The 22,646-nt window shown below is 47.1% G+C and overlaps 1 protein-coding gene and 1 non-coding gene across 2 annotated transcripts; both read left to right on the forward strand.

Moving 5' to 3' along the window:
* The first annotated feature begins 561 nt into the window (after positions 1-561).
* Positions 562-19,571, forward strand: TMEM214 (transmembrane protein 214). Its single transcript, XM_054989265.1, has 17 exons — positions 562-741; positions 1,029-1,234; positions 3,132-3,282; positions 4,871-5,005; positions 5,885-5,967; positions 6,555-6,660; positions 8,277-8,358; positions 10,035-10,136; positions 10,765-10,906; positions 11,995-12,086; positions 12,911-12,959; positions 13,582-13,695; positions 13,810-13,927; positions 14,664-14,760; positions 15,947-16,115; positions 16,997-17,148; positions 17,921-19,571. Exons 1-17 carry the CDS (start codon positions 609-611, stop codon positions 18,045-18,047), a joined length of 2,058 nt encoding a protein of 685 aa, XP_054845240.1. The 5' UTR covers positions 562-608; the 3' UTR covers positions 18,048-19,571.
* Positions 19,572-21,714: 2,143 nt separating this feature from the next.
* Positions 21,715-21,787, forward strand: TRNAA-AGC (transfer RNA alanine (anticodon AGC)). The gene has a single exon. It is a non-coding gene; the product is annotated as a tRNA-Ala (tRNA).
* Positions 21,788-22,646: the final 859 nt, after the last annotated feature.

Raw genomic sequence — 22,646 nt, forward strand, 5'->3', positions numbered from 1 at the left:
TACAGAGGAAGGCACCCCTGTAGTCTGCAGATCACTTGTAATTCGCGAGGCTCTCCAGGCCCCACTTGGAGGTTGGCAACTCCAATCTCTGTGCTCTCCTATCCTACTGTTTTCCTGCTTCGCTCCTTTGCTCCCTCTCAGGTTTTGATACCTCTGCCGATTATTCCCCGCTTCCACGTTCTTCCTTTATGTCGGAGAAATTTACACAGAAAGCGCTTCGGGGCAGGGAACTACGCGAGGATGGGCAGACGCGCCCACTACTTAAGCGAAATAAGAGGCACCGCCTGAGGTGAATTGGGAGCCAGACAGGCACGCACCGAAATAGGAGGAGCGTCGGGGGAAGTGGGCAGGGCCTATCCTGGAAGAAGCGAGCTCCTCGACATGTCACGTGGCCCTTGGGGGCGGGGCGCAGGGGGACGTGGCAAAACTTGCGTACGCCTCGGGCTCGCGCTTGGGAGGAGGGGCGACCGGCTGGCCAATCATGGAGGGTGAAGGCGCGGCCGCTGAGGCTTGTGAATGCAGTCTGTTCCTCCCCCTACCTCTTCGCGCGTGCGCGCGCGCTTGTCGGGTCTCCACAGAGAAGAGGGAGCTGGAGAAGGGGGTGCCTAATGGCGGGGGCGCCGGGCCGCTGGGAAGTGGTGCGGAAGCCGAGCCGACGGGGCCCAGGAGGAGGCGGTGGTGGTTCCGCGGGGCGGAAAGCCCTGGGCGAGGCCAACGGGGGCCGTGGTCTGGCCCCGCCCCGTGAGTGAGGGGTAGATGTGGGGGCTGTGTTACCTGTCAGGCTGCTCAGTTGATCCTCCCTGTTCCGAGGCAATCTCCTGCGGTGTATGAGAGTGGGTGGAAGTCCAATGGCCGCACCCTCTCGGGTCTGGCGCTTTACGTTTTGTGTGTACGTTTTGTGTGTCTAGGCTTGGGGTGACAGCTAAAGCCAGCGCGGTTGGGTCCCCAAGCAGCCCTGTTGCCCCACCTCCAGCTTGTCCTAGGTAGAGGATGGTGCCTGACTGGTCTCTGTTTGACCTTTTCCGTAGTGCCTCTAGCGCCGTCGGAAACCCTCTTTGAGCTTGCCTTTGAGAAGTCCACGAAGAAACAGAACAAAGAGCAGGTGCCGCCACCCCCGGTGCAGCAGCCGCAGCAAAAGAAACAAAACCTGGGGAAGCCTGCAAAGAAACCATCCACTGGAGATTCAGGGCTCAAACAAGGCCCATTCCGGTCATTGGAGGATGCCCTGAAAGCGGTAAGTGTTGTGCTTGCAGTGGCTGAGACACATTGCTGTGTACTGCAGGTGAGAATATAGCATCAGAACTGGTTGTGTTACCACCTGCTAGTCTGGAACTGCAGGTTTGTGGGAGCAACAGTTGTTTGCTGAACAACCAGCCCTTTAGACCACAGCTGGGCAATGGAAGTTGAGCTTGCCTTTTTGCTTCATTGCCCCCTTCTCTGCTGAGACTGAAGGTAAACTGCTCATTTGAGTTATTGTAGGTAAAGGGTTCAAAACCTATAAAAGGAATTTGTAGAGGGTTTGTCTCCTGGAATGAATGCTTCATTCATCTGTAGGAGGAAGCCTAAAAAAACTAAATCTTGGGGGTTGTACCTGTAGCTGTTCTTTTATTTAGAAGCCTCCGCTTGAACCAGATGCATATACAGAAGTGTGTGACTTGAACAGTAAGCACAGTTTCCTCCACTGTGGGAGGGACTATTATCAACTGCTGAGCATGGAAAGGAATACTACATCTCTAAAGCATCACCTGGATAGTTAGCTCTAGTGAAAGAACTTGTACTGGCCTATTAAAACATTGTGAGTTTTTGCTTTGCATCCAAATTCTCTTTTATGTGGAGGAGTTTGGCTCAACAGCTCAGTTAAACTGAAACGTGGGAAACAGTCCTGTTGACACACAAGAAGCAAATTTCTCCACCACCACCTCCTCTTATGGCCACTTATGAGGCAGTGCCTTTGAAGGATCATTCCAGTAGCTGCAGGGGCGGGGGGAGCAGAGAGAAGGCTTTGCTGCCTAGTTGTCAGCCTAAAGCAGCATTTTGTCTTTATGTTCATTTCTGCCCTTTGATGCATTTGGTCTACTCTTGGGCTCATGGTCTATAACAACTCTTTTAAAAACAGAGAACAGGAAATATCCATTCAGTACATGTAGAAAATCTAGTTCCTAGTGTTCTGTGTTACTTTCTAGAGGCAAAATCAAACAAAAGTCTAGTGGCACCTTAAAAACAAGCAACATTTATTTCAGTACGAGTAACCATGATCTGTAACTCGGAAAAGCTTGTATTGCAATTAGTCTTTAAGTTGCCATCGGACTTTTCTTTTGCTGCAGTAGAATAACACAGCCACCCCCTTTGCAACTCTGTTGGTATTATGGTGAAATGACAGCGAGAAATATTGTCAGAGGACAGTGGAAGCAGAGAGCCTTTTCTGCCTTCCCTAATCCATGAGCTGGAAGCGTGCTGCCTCTCTGTGGGAGTAGAGATAAAGGCTAGGAAAAATGCACAAACACCAGCCAAGGCAGGAGTTGTCTCGAGAGTGGGGGAAGAGAAGAAAGCAAGCAGCGTTCCAGGATTGCCTTATCTCCCCCTCCTTAATTGCTCTTGGCTGGCTGGGGTGCGTGTGGAGGTAGAGCTGCTAAGAATGCTTCTGTTCTTGAGGTCTGGTGGATGCTCTTAGTACATGTTGCATCATGACCTGTAACAAAAAGAGAGGCAGCCCCTGAGGCATGGAGGCTCCAAGTCACTTGATTGTCTCTTTCTTCCTGCTTGCAGATCTTCTAGTACTAACCTGCCACATTGAAAGCAGGGTTGGATCTTGGAGGCAAAAGAGACTGAGTTGTTTCCGAGGGACTCCAGAGCACATGGTTTGTAGGCAGATGGTCCAAGGTTCAGACACTGGCAGTTTAAGGATCTCCCATAGCAGATGCTGAGAAAGGATTTAATGTCCCTTGGGCTCTGTCAGTCAGAGTGGGCAAGGCTGAGCAGATGACCAATAGCTTGACTCTGTAAAATACAGCTTTATATGGCTTCCTCCTTTATACTCCATCTATACAAGTTTGTTTACAGTGTTGTTTCGAATCCTGATAATTGTGTCAGTTGTTGCCTTTCCCAATGTTCTTTTAACTTCTTTTTTGCAGTTTGATTTGTCAGAACTCCAGAAGGAGCTGGATAAAAGCTTGAGCATGTTCCCAGAGAACCCTTCTGTGTGGGTCAAAGACCTGGCTGGATATCTGAACTACAAGCTGCAGACTCCTAGGAGCGACCCCACACTTAGCCAGCACCCTCATGGTCAGTAGTATCCTGAATATTGTGCTGTCAGTCAGAGGAGATTGTGTGCGTGCGCCTCGAAACTTGGCCTTACTGTATCCCTGTTTTGCTTGCACAGACCTGGAGTATGTTCTTGGTACTCCTCAAAATGTGCACATAATTTGTTGCCTTCATTCCGCTTGTGCAATGTCTTGCTAAACCAATAATTCCTAAAGGGACTCAACTTCAGTTGGTTCATCAGCTACAGATCTTCCTCAGAAAACATGATCTGGCCACAGTGATCCATGCTCCGATCACATCCAGATTAAGATTACTATAATGTGTTCTACATGAGGTGGCCTTTGAAAACAGTTCAAAAACTTTAATTGGTCCAATATCAATGAGCAGGCTGCTATCAGGGTTCTTTATACGAATTATATCACTCCTGTGCTGAAAGATCTGCCCTGGCTACCCCTCCGTTTCCCAGTACAATTCAAGGTGCTGGTTTTTGCCTTTAAGGCCCTAAACAATTTGAGGCCAGGGTACCTGAAGGACTGTCTCCTCCCATGCTATCCAGCCTGCTAGATAAGATCTGCCTCTCAAGCAGAGATGAGGCAGGTGGCAAATAGAGACAGGGCATTTTCTGTTGTGGCACCTTTCCTCCGGAATGCTGTCCTCCTTGATGCTTACTTTGCTTTCTCTTAGGCACCAGGCTAAAATGCATCTTTTTATCCAGACTTTTAATTAGGGGGTTATTTTACCAGCTTTTTAAGGGTCTGTTCTGTTTTTATACTACTTGTGTTTTAAATGGCTTGTGTTTTATAGTGTAGTTTTTATTGTAAACCAGCTTGAGCAGCACTCTGAAGAGACAGCATAGACGTATTCTAAACAAATAATGCTGCCTTTGTTTCCTGGATTCCATGTGGGCTTTTTCCTGCATGGTATTTTCAGCAGGCTCAGCCTGCCTATCTAGTGATATCAAACTGCCCTGTCCAAAATCCACAGGAATGTGGACATTGGGGCTTAGTTGTATTTTGGCTTTGTGCTGCAGCTTTGACTGGGATGTTCATGTGCTTTTCTGGCCAGTGGGAGGGGGTGCTGTAAAAGGTCTTTGCTAGATATATCACTGCATTCTGGAGGTTAAGATTTTTTTTGCTGGTAGATGCAGGCCAGAAATGCTGATGTCTTTAAAAAAAAGGCTTCTGATGGACCCCGTTGAAGTTCCGCATATGCAGTAAAAAGTTCAGTAGGATATTAGCCTTTCTTAACTGCTTTTTGGATACCAGTGGATACAGTGTCAACTTTTATAACAATGTTGAAGTGCCTAGTGAGTAGGGCTGTGTGTTTGAGGAAGCAGCAGTATTCTCTTCCATTTTGTTAGGATGAGTCAGCTACATTCACACAGACTTCTGCTGGTGAACACAAGTCTTGTATTAAGACAGTATAAAAAATAGAAGATTTGCCCAGGTCCCCTCTTGGAAATAGTGGCTGTTCCCTTGAAAATGGAGCCTCTTGTCCAAGCTGGTTTTTGTTTCTAAGTCCAAAGGTGGGGAAGATCTCATGGCAATGAAAGCAGACTTCACAAATCCCTTCTTAATCATGCACCTGTATTATTATTTTTTGGCTGCAGACTATCCCTACTGTCTTGTGAACAAGGAGCTGAGGAGCATAATCAAGTCCCTGCTGTCAAAATCTGGGAGCGTCCTGGAGCTTTTCTTTGACCACTGTATTTACACAATGCTGCAAGAGCTGGACAAGACCCCTGGTGAGAGCCAAGTGTAGTTCAAGGAATAGCCTTTGGTTGAAAGGTTATGCCACACATACTCCCCCTGAAGAGTTTGACAAGCAGGGATAGGCCCTTTGGGAACTGAGCCATGGGACTGTTGAGAGGGCAACAACAGTTGTGATGGATGAGGGGGAATGCACTGAAATTGACAGCTGTGATTGCTGGAGCTGACTCCCACTGCCGGATCAGCAGGGCCACCTTGCTCTACATTGGCAGCAGGACTGGAGTTCAATTCTCCAGTTCCTAGCCCTAGGAACTGTTCCTGAGGACATGTTTGTTCACTGATCTACTTCTGTGTTAGGAAGGCCTCACTTGAAAGTCAGAAGTGGAAACTGAATTGTTTTGATACAATGAAAGAATTGGAAAAGTTGAGCAACTTGAAGATTGAAGGGAGAGAAATGGAAGGGTTTTTTGAAGGTCAGAGAAGCAAGAGTGGGGAAATTTGCTCATTGAGAAGTAAACGATACTTTGCAATGGTGGTGGAACTCATGGGGTCTGTGACCTGAGTGCTGCTGTGGTATGCTCATTAGCTTTGCAGGAAGTCAGGCCAAGCTTTGGTAAGGGGTGTGTCCTCTGCCTGGAGAAGCCTGCGAGCAGTGATACATTGGTCGGGGTAGAGAAAAGAGGTTCCTCTGTTTCTGTCTGTGCTTCAGGGTTAGCAGGCAGGGGGATGCCACTGAGCACAGCAGAGGAGGCTGTTAGGGCCCCAAGAGGTGGGTTGCAAAAGCACCCCAGAGGTACCCACAGTATTGTGTTGGCGAGAACGCGGCTCCCTCATTAGCCCAGTCTCCCAACTGCTGCATGTTCAGCCCTGCACTGTTATTCCTAATTGTCTTCCTTGCTGTGCTTGCCTTCCAGGGGAGTCACTGCACGGATACAGGATTTGCATACAAGCAGTGCTGTTGGACAAACCTAAAGTTGCCACAGTGAACTTGGGCAAGGTGAGCAGCTGGGGTTGGATAGCCCAACCAAACGTGAACAGCTTCTCCCCTTCAGTTCGCTGTGGAAGTTCCTTCACCTCTCTCTACCTTCTTGAGTTCTCACTTTTTAAATCAGCAGAACGCACTTTTGCACTTCTCTTATAGATTGGGTTTGCTCCATTTCCATAAATGTAACATGGTAGAATCGTTGCAGCTGGCAAGGTTTTGAGTGGACCTTAGGGTTTTTTTTCCAGTTCTGAGTGCCTGGGAACAGCTGCAGCATTACAGTCAGAGCAGTTCCTGAGGAACGGAGGGTAGGGGGGGACTCTAGCAAGGAGGAAAGCATGTTGGCTTCGTAGTCTTCTACTATTGGAAAGCACATCCCAGAGTGACTCCCTGAGTTCTTGTGGTGTGCAAGTAGACCAGCATTTGTAGTGCACAGAAATCTTATACCGTGCTCCCACTTTCTGAATAAGTTGTCTGTATCTTGCACACTTCCTATCGGCAGTTGTTCCTGTGGCCTGGGGAATTACCCAGAAATCTGCTCTGCATCCTTCCTGCCCCAACAGTTTTGAATTAATGCTGCTGCCTTTGCCCTTTTGCCTCAGTATCTCGAGCTCTTGAGATCCTATCAGAACCGACCGGTCAAATGTCTCACAATCATGTGGGCCTTGGGGCAAGCCGGATTTGCAGATCTTACAGAAGGACTTAAAGGTGAGTAAAACAGAACTGCTGACCCTGTCCTGTGCACTTCAGACTCCTTCCACAGCCTTAGGTTGCCATCCTCTGTAGAGCGCTGGAAAAGGTTTTCCTAAGGGCCAAACAACAAATTACAAAGTATGCTGGTCTGCCTTGGGGACTTACAACCATTTGTTGCTGCTAGTTCCTGGTGAGAACTTCATTCATAAGTACAGGGGTGGGGCTTGATTTGGATTGGGTCAGTGGAGGAAGGGCAGGCTCCTGCCTCCCACACTTCGGTAGCATTTGTGTTCCTGTAGCGCTTTTATATGTAGTTCCCACCAGGAAGTAGCAGTTGCAACTTGACTTGCAAGTCCCTGTGGCAGGCTGGCATGTCTTGCAGTGTGTAGTGAGAGAGGAGTGTATGGGTGCTCTAGGTATAAAAATATTAGATTATGGGGGCTGGTTAGCATAGAGGTGCATAAGGGGGCAAGATCTTGCCAAGAACCAAGCGGTGGGTGGTGGTTCTTTTTCCAGCTGATGCATCTCCAAAGAGTTGTTTAAAATGAGGCAGCATCTTCATCACATTATGTATTTATTTAGCTATGTTATTTACGGTCTGCCTTTCTCACTGAGACACCTCTGATTACACAGTGTAAGTCAATACATTCAATATCTAATAGTATAGGGTATGGATTACAGAAATTTTTGTGGGGGGAAGCAGAAATCTGATACAGAATTGATACTATGCTGAAACAAAATATAAGCAATTTAACATATATTAAATGATGCTGAAACTACCCTGTAGGAACATACCTACAACAACAGACAATACACAGTAGTATAGTCTATAGTCCCCATCCCTTTTCCTAAACATCTCTCTGAACCACTTCATTACAGTACAACCTGTATAAAAAAGCCCTCTTGAATAATTTGGGTTTGCAGAATGCCATGAGAGTGGGAGCATTCCTGACCTCTTCAGGTAGACCATTCCATGAGCTGGAAGCCACCACAGAGCATGTGTAGCTGTTGAATGTGTAGTTGTTGAACATGTAGCTACAACGGGTAGCTGTTGAATTTGCTCATGTGCAGAGTGGCACTTGCTGAACGCCCAGTTTAGATGAGCAAAGCTGCTGTGGTAGAGTATAAGGAGAGAAGTGGTCCTGTAGATATGAGGGACCAAGGCTATGAAGGGCTTTGTTTGTGATAGCCAGTATTTTGAATTGGGCCTGATAACTCATGAGCTGCCAACGTAATGACTGCAGAGTGGGCATAGTTATGCATGCTCCATCTAGCTCCTTATAATAATTGAGCTGTGGTGTACTGCACCAACTGGAGTCTCTGAGTTGACTAATAAGTGCTCTTGCAGATATAGAAATGTATGATATTTGCTTAGTAGCTCAGTCTAGTTTCATTTCCCACTATTGGGTTTGTGCTTCCTCTTGTGCTTCTGCCCTGGCTTCTGCCTTGGCATATGCAGATCTGTCCCAAGTTGTTGTGGACATCTTTGCACTGGTCATTGGATACATGGCAGTTGCTCCAGCCCAGTTATTTGAGATGTCACCTCTTCATCTCCTCTTTTCCACTTACACTGTGAAAGAGTCTATTGATCCCTAACCAAATGATGTTGTGCCATCTTTTTTTTTCTGTAGTGTGGCTCAGCATTATGCTTCCAGTTCTGGGCATAAAATCTCTCTCTCCGTATGCCATCACCTACTTGGACCGCCTGTTGATGTGAGTTTGTGTGTTTTTTGTGGGTCAGGGTGCAATATTGAGCAACATCTTGCTGGAAGCCATCATGGGGGGGGGTGCTATTGGCTTTGCACAGATCCCTGTTCTGTCCCATTGTTAACTAGAATCCATGGGCAGTACCCCTCCTTTCAATCCCCATGCCCACTCTTGACTACAAAATACCAGAGGGTTGTGCATTCCTGATATATGATAGTCTGTCATATTTATCCAATGCGGCTGGGGTTATATTAGTGCATTTATAGTGTTGAGTAGGGGTATGTGCTTCAAGTTTCCGATTCAGGGAAAATGCCCAAATTGGACCCGATCTTTAAAGATTCGGGGTTCCCGAATTGGGACCAGCATGCTGACCACGATTCGGAAACCCTGGATCAAAATTTCCCGAAGCGGCGTGGGCAGTGGAGGAACCGGCTCCAGCCTTCCCTGACGTCCAGCTGATCGGCGGTGGCAGCAGCACACCCTCCCGCCACCCAGCTGGGCTTCCTTCCGGTCCTGAGAGGTAAATGGGGTGGAGGTGGGGATTAGTGGCGGGGGGGCTGGAACAAAGCTTCCCCCTTCACTTTGGTATGCTCCGAATCTTTACGGAGCATATTGAAGTGATTTAAGGACCTGAATCCGCTTTGGAGTTCAGGTTATTCCAGAACCCGAATTTTTCCCCAGTGCACACCCCTAGTGTTGACAGTTAACTTCTTTTAGAGACAAATTACTTAGCTGTTTTGGTCCAGAAGTAAAAGCCAAAACCAACAATCCCTGTAATGCATGTCATTTAGATCATCCTAATAAAGGTAAAGCATCCAGTCAACAATTATTTCCATTTGCCTCCATACAACTTGTATACAAGGGTATACTATTTCTGAAGATGGAGGTTCCATTTATCTCTCAAGCCTAAGAGCCTTCAGTAGACCTCTCCTCCACAAATTTGTTCAATCCCTTTTTAAAGCCATTGTCAGACCCTGTGGCAGCAAATTCCGTAAACCAAAGTACGTGTTCCTTTCAGAAATAACTGCTCCCCATCAGCTTTACTAAGTGACCAAGTTCTGTTTTGCTGAGAGGGAAGAATTATTCTCCATTTACTGTCCTCACACCATGGGTGGGGCGTGTCTCTAGTTGGTGGTCTATCTGCTGGTACAGGATTGGTACCCATCATGCCAAGAGCTAGAATTCCTGTCTCTTCAAGCCACAAACTCTAGAAGTAAGTTCACATGAGCTTTGGGTTTTCAGGCCTCCCCACATGTGTATCAAAAAAGGGTTTTAACAAAATGGATCCTTAGGTTCTAGAGCCCAAAAGCCCACTAAGCCTAGCTTGGTTAATAGGGAGGTGTTAAAGTATCAAAGAGATGCCATGTTTTCACTCCTGGCCATAAAATCAGGCCAGTCCACTTGCTTAAGGTTTTCCCCAGCTTGTCTCCATCATGACTGTCAGGGAGCATCTGCCTGTGCTACAGGCCCTGCGATGATATGGATTATGCTGGTGAATGAGACCCCTAGACTTACCATAACCATTAACAGGAAAGAAGTAGGATGAGACATGGAGAGTGGTGTTGCATAGTAGTAAGTGAGACTGGTATCCAAGCACTCGATATGGCTGGGAAAGCAGTTGCGGCCTTTGTGTTCCGTGATGAGACTGTTCCAGCTGACAGATGCTGCCTTCTTCCTTGCAGGATGCACCCCAACTTGACGAAAGGCTTTGGCATGATCGGACCCAAAGACTTCTTCCCTCTCTTGGACTTTGCCTTCATGCCCAATAACTCTTTACCACCCAGGTATAGCAGTACATGTGGGAAGTGTGCACCACTCATGCAGATGGGAGGGACATCAGGGTGCCTTGGATAGCACAGGGGAGGTGCAGTGAAGGGAGTGATCCTAGCATGGCACGCTTCCAGCCAGGCAGGCATCCTGCTTCTGTGTGAAGGTTCCACAGCAGAAACAGCAGCTGAGGCATCAAGTTTTAGAAGAAGATGGCAAAGTGCCACATGTGCAGACTTTTTTCTCTGAGTCAGTCTACTTAGCAAAATTGGTTAGAATCAAAATAGTGTCATCGTATGCACGTATCTGTCAGTAATGAAGGAACAGTATTCATGTTGCTATATCTACAAAAAGTCTGAAGGTTATGTAAAATGCCTTTGCGGTGAGGGTAGAATCCAATCTGCTCCATTCCCATTCTTTATAGTGTTCAGAGAAAGATTAATAATTCTCCAGCACCACAAAAGAAGTTTGAAATAGCATGCAGGCAGCTTTCCTTTCATAGTGTGGTAGTTACAGATTCTTGTATGCATAATATTTCTTCAAAGGTACAGCATTAAAATAATTCCTTGTTATGGCATCCCTGGCACAAGCTGGGATCCTTCTCATTTCCAAGCATGGTGGGCTGATGTGATCCTCTCTCCTCAGCCTGCAGGAGCAGCTACGACAATCGTATCCCCGCCTGAAAGTGCTCGCCTTTGGGGCAACACCTGATGCCACCCTACACACGTACTTCCCTTCCTTTCTCTCCAGGACCACTCCCACTTGCCCTGCTGACATGAAGAAGGAGGTGAGGGCATGAAGGACTTAGGAGAGGCGCAGGTGTGCTTTTTCCTGACCCACAGTATTTAGGCATTTAATGAGCTAATTTAATTTATCAAAAGGTCCCTCCAGTTAATGGGAGTAAAAATTCATTACTTTTTTAAAAGTATTTTTTCCCAGTACATAGAAAGCTACACATGGTAGGTATCCTTCCAGAACAATCATTCCCTCTCCTGTTGAAGAGAACAAGGAATGGGACCTTCAGGTGCAATGCTTGCAGGTGTTGCTTGATGATACATGTCAAATAAGGGTCTGATGATGCAGTGCCAAACGAGGGACTTGCCTACCGGAAGCTCAATTCCAACAATTTCCGAACCCCGTGCAGGTCTCCACCATCCCCCTCCCCTCCTTGGGGCGGTCTCCTCTTCAGCTCCATACAGCAGCGATGAGGAAGGAGGGTATGCTGGGAGTCACACCAGACAGAAAACAACCCATCCCACAAAGGTCTTAGTTTGAAATTCTGATGGCAGAACAACAGATGTGTGTTGCAGTCCCCCTGTTCCTGTTAAGTATAAGAGAATAATAGCTTTTCATGTCCTTCAAAACCTGTTTATATATATGCATACTTAATTGATTAAATTGCATATGATGCATTGGTCTTCAGGGATTGGGGTTCAAGATGGGCTTCAGAGGGTATGTTGAATAGCCCAGTGCTTTGCTTTCCCCACTCTGCTCTGTATTCAAGCATTGATGCCTGAGATGATTCGTGCAGGGGCCAGCCAATGCAAAAGGAGGCAACTCCCCCCACATTTAAATTTATAGCCCACCTTATCTCAAAGACTTGGGGCAGTTAGTGATCTAGAATATTTAGGCCAGGGCAAAATCCCTTCAAGACCCCCTAATAACAGAAATCCAGAATGTAAATCAACATGACCCAATAGACATAGGTGCAGCTTTCCTACCAACAGTGGCATTCGGGGTACTTGAAATTTCATAATGTTCATCCAGCTCTCAAATCCAGCATAGCTTTGTGAGTTGCATGCAGTGATCCAGTTGCAGAATTTTCTGTCAGATCATTAGACCTCTGAGTATAATTCTTCTCTCACCCTTGTGCAGCTGCTGAACTGTCTGATGGACTGCCTGAACTTGGATCCTCTCAGCTTCAGCGTTTGGAGACAGTTGTACATCAAACACCTCTCACAGTCTAGGTGCGAATAGGCGAGTGCTGTTCTGCAGGCTCTGTGATGAAAATTCAACCTGTGTGAATTGTGCTGATTGGATCTCAGCTTTGACTTCTGCATTTTAAAAAAAAAGAAAGTTTTTAGTCCTCATTTTTCTAGATGATAAAAAAATGAATGCAGCATCTGCTAAATTACGTGAACATCATGTCTCAACTTCTTCTGTGAGAGGCTCTTGGGTAGAAAGATTTCTCCCCTCTCAAAAAATGTTGTAGACGTTGTGCCCATGTGCTACAGACGTGAAGGAGAGAGCCAACACCGTCAATCATGGGCAGTGTCAGCATCTGCCCTCTCTCAAGAGGGCTGACTCCATCCACAAATACATTGTGTGTTACAGAGCTAACCTCAGGCAGTTTCATGTATGCATATGTTCAGCTTCTTCCACTTCTCAGTTCCCCAGCCTGACATTTCTAAATCTCTATTGGGTTTGTGGCCGACATGGCAAAGAGAAGTGGAGGCTCTCAGCTGCAAGCCCGGAAAGTATATTTAAAAGTGAGTGAACTCTGGGTCTAAATAGCCTATAATTTGTGGAGGCCACAGGTGTTTATATCTCTTCCCTGCCCCATACCTATCTTTGTTCAGGCCCTTGAATTTTGTTCCCCCTCTGTGTATCCCATCTGTAAGGAGGGAAGACAGATACCGCTAAAGAAAGAGCAGGAGTGTGAAGTGATGTTTTAGCTTATATGCAGGGCTTTGCTATCTCCACCCTCGTCACAGAGCTTTTGTGCCACACTGACAGTTGTTCAGAGGGGGTTCTTTGTGACTAATGTCTTTATTTTGTTTTCTCTTTCCAGCCTGCTTCTGAATCACCTTTACGAGTCCTGGGACAGCACTTCCAAAAAGGTTTGTGATCCTTGGTCATTTTTATTCTACATGCAGGGGCAAATCTGGCACAGAGAAAAGTCCCTGCTAAAAGAATATCCAGACCGTACCTGTTTGGGGTTCAGACATAGGTGGGAACAGGCTTAGGATTGTCAGCAGTTGCAGTGGAAGTGGCTTTTAATGCCATATTTCAGTACACTTCTAAGTATGAATAACATCCTCAGTGTTTAGTTACACCAACTAATCGTACTTAGTTTTTTCGCTGGCGTTTGTTTACAAAGTTTATTGTCCATCTTGAGCTTCATGGATGGGATGGATTAGAAGACTGAGAGATATGCTAACCACAGCATTTTGTAGCTTACATGCCAGCTCAGGGCAAAGCAAGTTTGCTAGTCAATTTTGTGGGTGTGATTCAATACTCTAGCGCTGTTTGCATGTTAGGAGCATTAGGATGCTTTGCAAAGGAGGAGGCTGGTCCTTTGAAGCAGGGTGTTGGGGCATCTTAGGCCTCTTCCTCATTTAAGGCTGGCTGACATTTCAGTGCTTGGATCCTACTGCGCCTGAAGGATGGCAAATGTCTTGGCTCGGTCTGTGCCCCCTGCTGCTACTTCACAGTGGTACTTGTAATCCTTTTCTCCTCCAGATGCGCAAGTCTTTGCCGGAAACAGTGCATTCCTTTAAAGTCACAAATGAAGAGTTGGCCGTGAAAGGACCAAACAGTGCTCAGGATGTAGCTGCTTGCACATCCGCTTGTAAGGTAAATTTCCTTACATGGAAGTAGAAGATGGACTTCAGAGACCAAGCAAATCTCGCCTTAATTTTCCTGCTCCACTAAACTTGTTTGATTTCACGTTTGGTTTTGTTCTTTCAGAACTTGCTGCTCAAGATGAAAGGCAGTGGGTTCCCCTGGTTTCGGCTGCTGCTGGTTATCCTGGTATTTACCACGGGGTTTTTGATGCATGATATCAGGACTCATGGCTCCTTCCAAGGTTAGTTCTAGGGGTGTGCACCCCAAAAAGATTTGGGTTTCCTGCTTCAGGTTTACCCAAAGTGGGGAAAAAAATTGGGAAAATCCGAATCCATGTTATGCTCCCCTCCCCAAAGAAAGTACCCCTATCCACCGCCGGCCTCCATTGTTCCCTATGGGGAAAATTAGGGTGGGGGTCCTTAGGTGGCTGGGGTGGCATTTTGCAAGCAAAATACTCCAAACCTGCAGGAGACCCTCTCTTAACCCTCTTCTCATGACAACCCAGTTTCAGAAAGATTGGACTTCAGGGGGCCATGTTATGGCCCCCCAAAGAAGGTGCCCCTATCCACCGTCAATCTCCATTGTTCCCTATGAGGACCAATCTTCACGTGAGAGAATCACACTAAGAAAAATTTAATTTAAAATTAAGGGAAAGACAGCTTCCGCACTACCCGAAGCTTAACGAAGCATTCCAAAATGCTTCAGTAAGCTTTGCTTTGGCATTCCCGAATTGCTTCAGCAATGCTGAGGCTGATTCAGGAATGCCAAAACATCCCAAATCGGGCCCAATCTGGGTTAAAAACCCGGATCCATAACCCAAAGTGCACATCCCTAGTTAATTCTGCCCCTAGAGGAAAAGGAATTTCTCAGCTCCCTGTGAATGTAACGCTCGTTCTTTCCTTTAAGAGTACATAGATTTGGCATGTACAGCCCACTCTTGACCACGCTTCCACTGAAAGTCTCTGTTTTTTCCCCAGCTTCTGCTTCTGCTCATGTCCTCCGCAGTTCTGGCATCCTTCCTGCTTCTCAGCAAGCCTGGAACAAAGTTTCCCATTACTCTTCCAAAGGATATAGGTCAGTGACTTGCTTTGGATCTGCATCAGCAGAGAAGAACAATAGAAGCACCTTCCCTGAAGGGGAGGTGGAGGTGAGGTGCATATAGCAGCTCAACACTTGGCATGGGTGAGGCTCCCAGGTTGCCTAGAGCTTAAACTCTACAACTTGGATAGCTTATGAAGGAGAACAAAATATATTCAGGCACTGGTCCATGTGGTTTACTGGTGCTGTTGTACAGGTTTCTGGACACAGTCCAGAAATGGATTTGTTTCTGGTCTTTGGGTGAAGCTGATGAACTCAAAGTGACACTGGCAAGTCAGTTCAGCTGGTCTTACTACTGGCTTCCCTTATATCCTCTTCTCCCTCCATGCATCTTTCATTGTAACAGCTCAGCAACGTGGTCATGTAACAAGCGTATTTCTCCCACAGTGCTTTCTGTTGACCTATCGGACTGGCAAGACTAGAAACGTCTAGCTTTTAGGTCAGAGATAAGAGCAGAAGTCACCAATCTCTAATATGCATATTTGGCAAAAGGATATGATCCCAGATCCATAAAGATATGCTTGCTAGATATTTTTATTCTCTCTCTCTCTCTCTGCACCCTGCTTCTGAACAGACTCCCAACTGTAAGACATCCACTAAGATCTAGGCATATCCTAGAAAGCAGAGCTAGCCGTGCCTATGTCATACTGGGGGTGATTGTACATGTTGGAAGATACTGCAGTGACTCCTCTGCATGCCGTTCAAGACCATTATAAGGGAGAGTTGTATAGATTGTAGTGGATCAGATAGTTATTGTGGATTAAAGTTCACTGTAAGTATTCTTCAAAGTGTCACATTTCCAATTAAGACATTTTTGATAAACATTCCAGCTAATCCAGTGCAATTTCTTTTAGAAACCTCCTCTGCCTCTAAGGCCCGACTTGGAATGTGGCTGCCCCTCTTTTCTCTGAGGAAAATGTCTTTTTGTTAGGATCTGGGAGACTCAGGTTTAAATCTCCACTTGGCCATGGAAGCTCCATGGGGGAACTTGCTCCAATCATTCTCCCTCCCTCCCTCCCTCCCTTTCAGCCTGACATCCCTCCCTGGGTAGTGGTTAGGATAGAATAGGGGGAGGGGAGAACAACATTATAAGCTGCTTTCAGTCCCCTTTGGGGAGAGAAGTAGGATGTAAATGTCTAAACAAAGATGTCTTGCCTTACAGCTGGCTAGAAGCAAATGTGCCTCTCTACTACTCGCACATGGTGACTGTACTGGGACCAAACCTGGAGCTAGTATGGGCTAAGACTAATGAGACTGTCATATATATCTCTGGGAAGTGCTCTACTCAGCTAGCCTGGCTCAGAGACAACCTGCCCAGGCTCATTGAATGGGTAAGGGTAGTGTTTTTTCTTTCTCCTTGTGCCCAACCAGCTTGCCAAGTAGAGGTAGGGAGTAGGAAGGTAGCATTGGGTGGAGGAGTCACAGTGCAGTATATTTACAATCCAGGAAGTGGGTTGTCAGAAGTGGTGGAGGAATTCAGATATGAAGGATAGGAGCCACAGCACACAAGAGGAGGGCTTTGCGTTGCCAGCATTTCCAGTGGATCCACTGTCCCAGCATGTTCTTCTGGCCACTCAGATGGGGCAGGCAGGATCTGTCAAGCAAAATTTTAGATCCAGACCACTAAGTGTTACTCAGTGGAATTGTGAGGAGAGAATGCCTGCTCATTACCATGAGAAGCAGAGGGCATTTTCCTGCTGTTCACACTAAGCTGCCAGTGCCCCAGTTGCATGTGTGAGCAATTCCATAAGAGAAGAGAGCATCTAGGACTGGGACAGTAAAGCCCTATGTGAAATTAAAAAAAGGTGTGGAGGGAGAGGAGCAGCTGCAGCTAAAGGCTCCGTGGATCTGATGAAAGGGGAGGAACATGAAGGTTCCATCAACAGATGTGCTCCTGGAACATGCTGTTAAGGGGAGAGGCATTCTCCAGATCAGGGAGATCTGTTGCTATCAGTAGCTTCAAGTTCTGTGTTTCTCATTCCTTTTCCTCCTGCCTTATTATATTCCTATGGCAAGCCCTTTAAAGAAATATGGAGCCATGCTTAAAATCCACATTTGCTCTTAGCTGCCCTGAATCCACAAGAAAAGCAATCGAAATGAGTAATTATCACCCATAAGCTGTATGCTGAAGATGTGATGTGCTCTGTCACAAGCAGTCTGCGCTGAAAGTTTCTCAGCTAATAGCCTTCTTCTCTGCCCCTTTTCCTGCCAGCTCCAGACTCACCTTCCAGATTCTGTGTTGCATCTGGCCGAGCACATCAAGGAGCTGCTGCTCTTCCTCATGCAGAACTACATTCTGCCAGCCGTGGACTATGTTGCTGGGACGCTGGAGGAGGGCTGGAATCTCTGGGTGGCTTCCTGCAAGTGAGCATTTTCAGCATGAATTGGCAGGAAGGTCATCCAAAACAACTTTGTGCATAAAAACCCCAGGCAGGCAGGCAGACCAGCAGCAGATGCTGCCCCCTGTGGCTTTCCAAGGTCTTCAGTCAGATAGATGTGGCCCTGGCTTGTTAGCTTCTTTGGCTGTCACAAATGCATTCCATGTTTGCACATGTAGTGTGCAAACCAACCAGTTTGTGACTGTCTCAGTGTTTAGTACTTGCTGCAGCACAGGGAGACTATCAAAAGATTTTTCTAGATGGGTAGCCATGTTAGTCTGTCTGTAGCAGTGGAAAAGAGCCAGAGTCCAGTAGCACCTATAAGACTAACAATTAGTGGTATCTGAAGAAGTGAGCTGTGGCTCATGAAAGCTCATACCTTACCACTAATTTTGTTAGTCTTATAGGTGCTACTGGACTCTTGAAGATTATTCTGTGGGGCATAGGCCCATGCATAATGAATGCTCTCCATGGCATATCATCCTCACTGTGGGATGTGTAGCTGAAGGGGCAGCTGCTTGTGCAGAAGGGCAGCTTCTTGGATCCTTCCAGCTTTGCATCTTTGTCACTGTGTCATAGTGGGGGGTGTAGAGAGAGGAGCCATCATGGGAGCCCTCCTTTAATGTCTTCACATTAGCTCAATCTGGCATGGGTAGAGAGGACTAAACAGAAAGGCCATCAGATGGCCTGGCTTTGTGTGGCTCATGTCCAGAATGCACGGGTATATCTTCTGATCCTGCTGTCTTTTCCTCCTCCAGCGGCGAAGGGTCCTGGGACTGCTTGAGAAGACAGATGGCGAGCCTCAGCCATTCTTCTTGGACATACCTCCAGGATACAACCATTGCCATCAAGAACTGGGCCTTGGCCATTATCTCTGGTCACTGAGATCCAGGAGTTAGGCGGGAGGTTTGGGGATTGCTGCTGGTGACAGCAGAGTGCCAACTGCTTGTTCTTAATACTGATCCTCAGGGTCAGGGACAATCTCCTGCTGTGAAGCCCTGCTCTGCCCAGGCCAGAGGCCTCCAGGCTCTGAACCTGCTGTGGTGGCAGGCCGGTTCTCTGTGTTCTCTACTCAGGCCTTAGCTGCCCCTTCTCGTTGGTCAGTCCTCTCGCTTAGCTGTTGCTAAGAGTTTGTGGCGGCAGCAGCGCACATCCCAACCGATTTTCCCTTTGCCTGCCTAGAGGCTGGAGTGCAGGTGGAAAAAAATTGCCTCTCTCCTACTTAAGTAAACTGTTCAGTGCTGTTATCCCAATAAATTGGTCACAGGGGCAGTGGCCCCCTTCCCTGTCATTTTATGCATGGAGCTCCTGTTCCTGCCCTCAGCTCGTGGAACTCTACTGCCCCCCCCCCATCCCCCTCCTCCAGAAGTCAGTCCCAAGGTCTGGTGCGTGTTTGTGGTGCTCTCTTGCTAGTCTCTCCTCCCATCTTTGTCATCTGGCAAAGGACTTCACGCACAGCATCCCAGACATCGGCTTGCCCTGGCTGGTGACTGTTTTGATGCGACCAGCAACTTCCACACAGTAGAAGCAAGGATTTTTAGCCTCTGCCTCTGAGTGCCGGCTTTGCCTTTTTGTGTACCCAGGAAGGGAGGTTGGTGGTTGTTGCAGCTGGGAATGCTTCAGATGCAGAGGTCTGGGTTTAAGCTATGTGAACAGGAATGAGCGCAACACTGTGGAGCCTGTAGGAAAGGGAGAGAGGGTGGTCGCCTGGAGTTGAGCGGGTTGGTTGTTCCTCTTCTGAATTCTGGAGAGAAGCTTACAAGTCCTGTAGGGGCAGCTCTGCCATTCTCGATAGGCTGAAGGCAAACTGGCCATTCTCACAATGAGGATATGGGCGGGGGTCCTGTTGAATAGCATTTTCTCAGCCCACTTTTAAATTCTCCTCTCACCCACTAATGTAAAAGATGTCCTCCTGGAGGGATGGAGGAATATTGCCCTGGTCTGCCCAGTGTGCATGTGCTTTCTCCCTGTGGCGGTGTGGCCTTCTGGCTGCTGTGCCTGCACTGTGGCATGAATATGGTTGGACATTCCTGTCCCGCTCTTGAGATTAATGGATAGGGATCAAGTGTTGATAGACTTGCCTGGGAAGTAGTAGGTCAGAGGAAGCATCTCTTAAGCTGTGTGTGGCACACTCATCAGTAGTGTTGGCCAGGGTTGTCTGCAGGCTGAGCCTGCCCCTCGATGCCCATCAGGTGCTGCTTGCGCTGCTGGACTCAGGTGTGTGTGTGTGTGTGGGCGGGTAGAGCAGGACTTGCAAGAAGCACATGGTCTGCCCTGGTCATGGCCTAGCCGCCGATCACGTGCTGTTCTCCTCGACTCAGTCAGAATTCCAAAGGTATTGGGACTCAGTCATGACAGTTGTGTGGGGCTCTTGTCATGTGCAATAAAGGAAAATATATTTGGTTACAATCCTTGCCTTCATGTTGTCTGTTTTTCCCCTCGAGTCAGCTGGCATCTTGGGCTAGATTAAGTACCCTTTTTACCCCACTGTCTTTCCATAGTGGGGAAGCTAGTTTTTTTCCAGTAACACAGACCCCAAATCCTCTACCCCTTCACTTCCCTTTTAGAGCATGGACATGTGTGCTTCACAAGTTTGAACTACTGCCTTCCTCTTTTTCTGCATGCATGAAATGTATTTGCTTGCTTCATTTATAGTCCACCTTTCTTGCTGAAATTGAGGGTGGATTGCAATGATAAAACAATGCAGCAAGAACAGTATAAAACAAAAAATATATAAAACCAACAAAACTGAAGAACAGTGGACAAAAAACCCCACATTACAATAAAGACTGCAAAGCAGGAATTACAATATTGAAAAATGATGCAGTGAAATGTTACAGTAAACACTGATAATACTGGATTACAAAATTAAAACAGTTCAGGTATTTTTTGTGTGTGTGTGTGTGTGTGTGTGTGTGTGTGTGTGTGTGTGTGTGTGTGTGTGTGTGTGTGTGAGAGAGAGAGAGAGAGAGAGAGAGAGAGAGAGAGAGAGAGAGAGAGAGAGAGAGAGAGAGATCTAGCTTTTCCACTGCCAGTGGCTTTCTCAAAGAGATGAGTATGCAATCTTACCTAACTTGGTTGCAGCAGTAGGGATTATATTATGATATATACCCTTCTCCCCCTCCCCTCCCCAGGGGCCTATGGTAACTACACTGGATAGGCTGGAAAAGTACCTTCACTGTAGTGGGGAAGGGCAAGAGTCCAGGAGCACCTATAAGACTAACAAAATCTGTGGTGGGGTATGAGCTTTTGAGCCACAGCTCACTTCTTTAGACTAAGTCATAGGTCAAAACACAGGAGGAGCCCTCTCTACCCGAGTTAGCTGACCTTGTGGTTTTGCGGCTCATCTCTCTACATGCGCAAAGAAGTGAGAATGTCATCTTGTCTCTCTACAAGACACAGGTTCTTCCCAAAAGTAGTGCCACCCCAGTTCTACAGGGGCTCACTGCCCTACTTTCTGTGATTTGCTTGTGTTTGGAGGCCCTAGCACTCTTGGTGTGCTTGCCCAAGGTTCTGGCCTTGACATCCATGTAGTCATAACTCTGACTTCCCCTTTTCTTGTTGCATGACTGATTCAAAGTAAGCATGTTGGATGCTTGTAGCTTAATGAATCCCATGATCAGTGGGGAGTGGGAGTTTGTCCTCGACCAACTCTCCTTAGCACCTCAACGTGTGGTTTCTGATCTTCCAAATGTGGGTATTCTGCCTTCCAGTGAAGTGCTACTGGCCTTGGTTATTCCTTTTATTACTGTGGAGTTGTTACTCTTCTCTTGAGTTGGCCTTCCTGCCTAGGACCCTTAGTAAATCCATGATCCACCATTCAGCACAGACCCAGCAGTGTGAGGATGAATCCGTAGGAAAGTATAACATGCAGGGATGTGTGAGAAGGATTTAGGCTAGTGTGCTTTTCCATAGAAGGGAGTAGTATAGCAGTGGTTGGACTTGGGATGCATTCACCTGACTGCAACCCTAAGAACTAGCCCTTGCAAACTATTTCAGAAACTAGTAGTAGGCTCCAATCTCCTGTCTCTAAAATTGACTGGTAGCATCTATGTATCAAGTTCAACGGGGAGGACTAACATTTCTCCCCCCACACATACATTTTATAGGGCTGTCAATGGGAGGTTTACACAGAGCTTCAGCACTGAGCAACCAAGTTAACTTAGTGTGATGGGAGATTTCCTGCTGCTCCCCGGAATTTTGAGCAAACGAACACGGGCTAGGTGTGTTTCCTCCACTGCCTGTCTGTCATCTGAAGGTATTTAGGCAGGTTTGAGCTGCAGTCTGTGGCGTGGATGAGCAGGGAGGTCCAACAAGTAAGGAATTTTCTCATCATTTCTTCTATGAAAAGGGCAGAATATGAATGAGTGAATGGAGAGTAAAGTGTAGGTACACCGGCCCTTCCCTGAGCCTCACCCAAGACTGGCTTCAGTGGGCTGCAGCACCCCTAGCGAAGAGCAGAAAGCACGCATCTACTGGAACAGCATTTAACGCTTTTCCCCCTGCTGGAGAGAAATTGTATTCGAGCTGGTTGAACTTTTTTACAAGCAAGGGGGGATTAGCTCAAATGGTAGAGCGCTCGCTTAGCATGCGAGAGGTAGCGGGATCGATGCCCGCATCCTCCAAAAAAAAGCTAACTTTTTTATTGTGTGTGTAAAGTAAACGAACTTGCAGTTTTTGTACAAGGCAGAACATTCAGCTTTCCATGTTCAGACTCTCCAGTTCCGTTTTAATGCAGAAAACGGAGGCACGTTATCGAGTTTCGCGCCATGAAGCTCGCTTTCCTTCCTTAGAGAGTGCAAAGGAGAAGGGGTCGGGGACGGGGACCAGGAGGTGTTGCTCATAAAGGTGGTCTTTGGGGTCGTGGAAGAGCGGAAACAACACTTCCCTCAGCTTTCTAGCCACGTAACCGCGCGTGGTTCACTGTTCTGGCTCTCGAAATCTCATACCCTGGAAATCTATTGGTCTTTAAGGTACTTCTGGATCCCAAACTTGCTCTGTTCGCCAGGAAGTATGCATACCCGGTTGCCGCCCTTGCTTATTTCGAAACACAGTCCGGAGAAGGAGGAAGAGTAACTCCCTCCTCCACCGCCAGTGAAAGCCTGCGAAGCAGCTGCCCCTGACGCTTGACCCAGAGCGATCCGGGAAAGGCTTTTTCGAGGGCAAGCATCACATGCAGTTAGCATGCAGAGCTAAAGCTTTCCGGGGCCCAGGCATTCACACGTTATTCACTAACCCGTGTAGAGAGTGTTTTGTTAAAAAAGCAGTTTGAGCCCGTTCCTCGCCGCTTGAAGAAGCGAACGGAGCAAGCAAGGAAAGGCCCTTCTGGGCAGCTCCCGAGGTCTGTTTTATTTTCTGTTCAGTGCTGTTATCACAAAACGCATCCATTTCATTCCTTAGAAAACGCTTTTGGTGCTTTTTCCACCTCAAGCAGCATTCAAGGCAATACAGAGAAGTAAATCATCAATAAAACCAAGCGAGGGC

This window comes from Eublepharis macularius, chromosome 1 (genome assembly GCF_028583425.1).
Source record: "Eublepharis macularius isolate TG4126 chromosome 1, MPM_Emac_v1.0, whole genome shotgun sequence".
Lineage (NCBI taxonomy): Eukaryota > Metazoa > Chordata > Lepidosauria > Squamata > Eublepharidae > Eublepharis > Eublepharis macularius.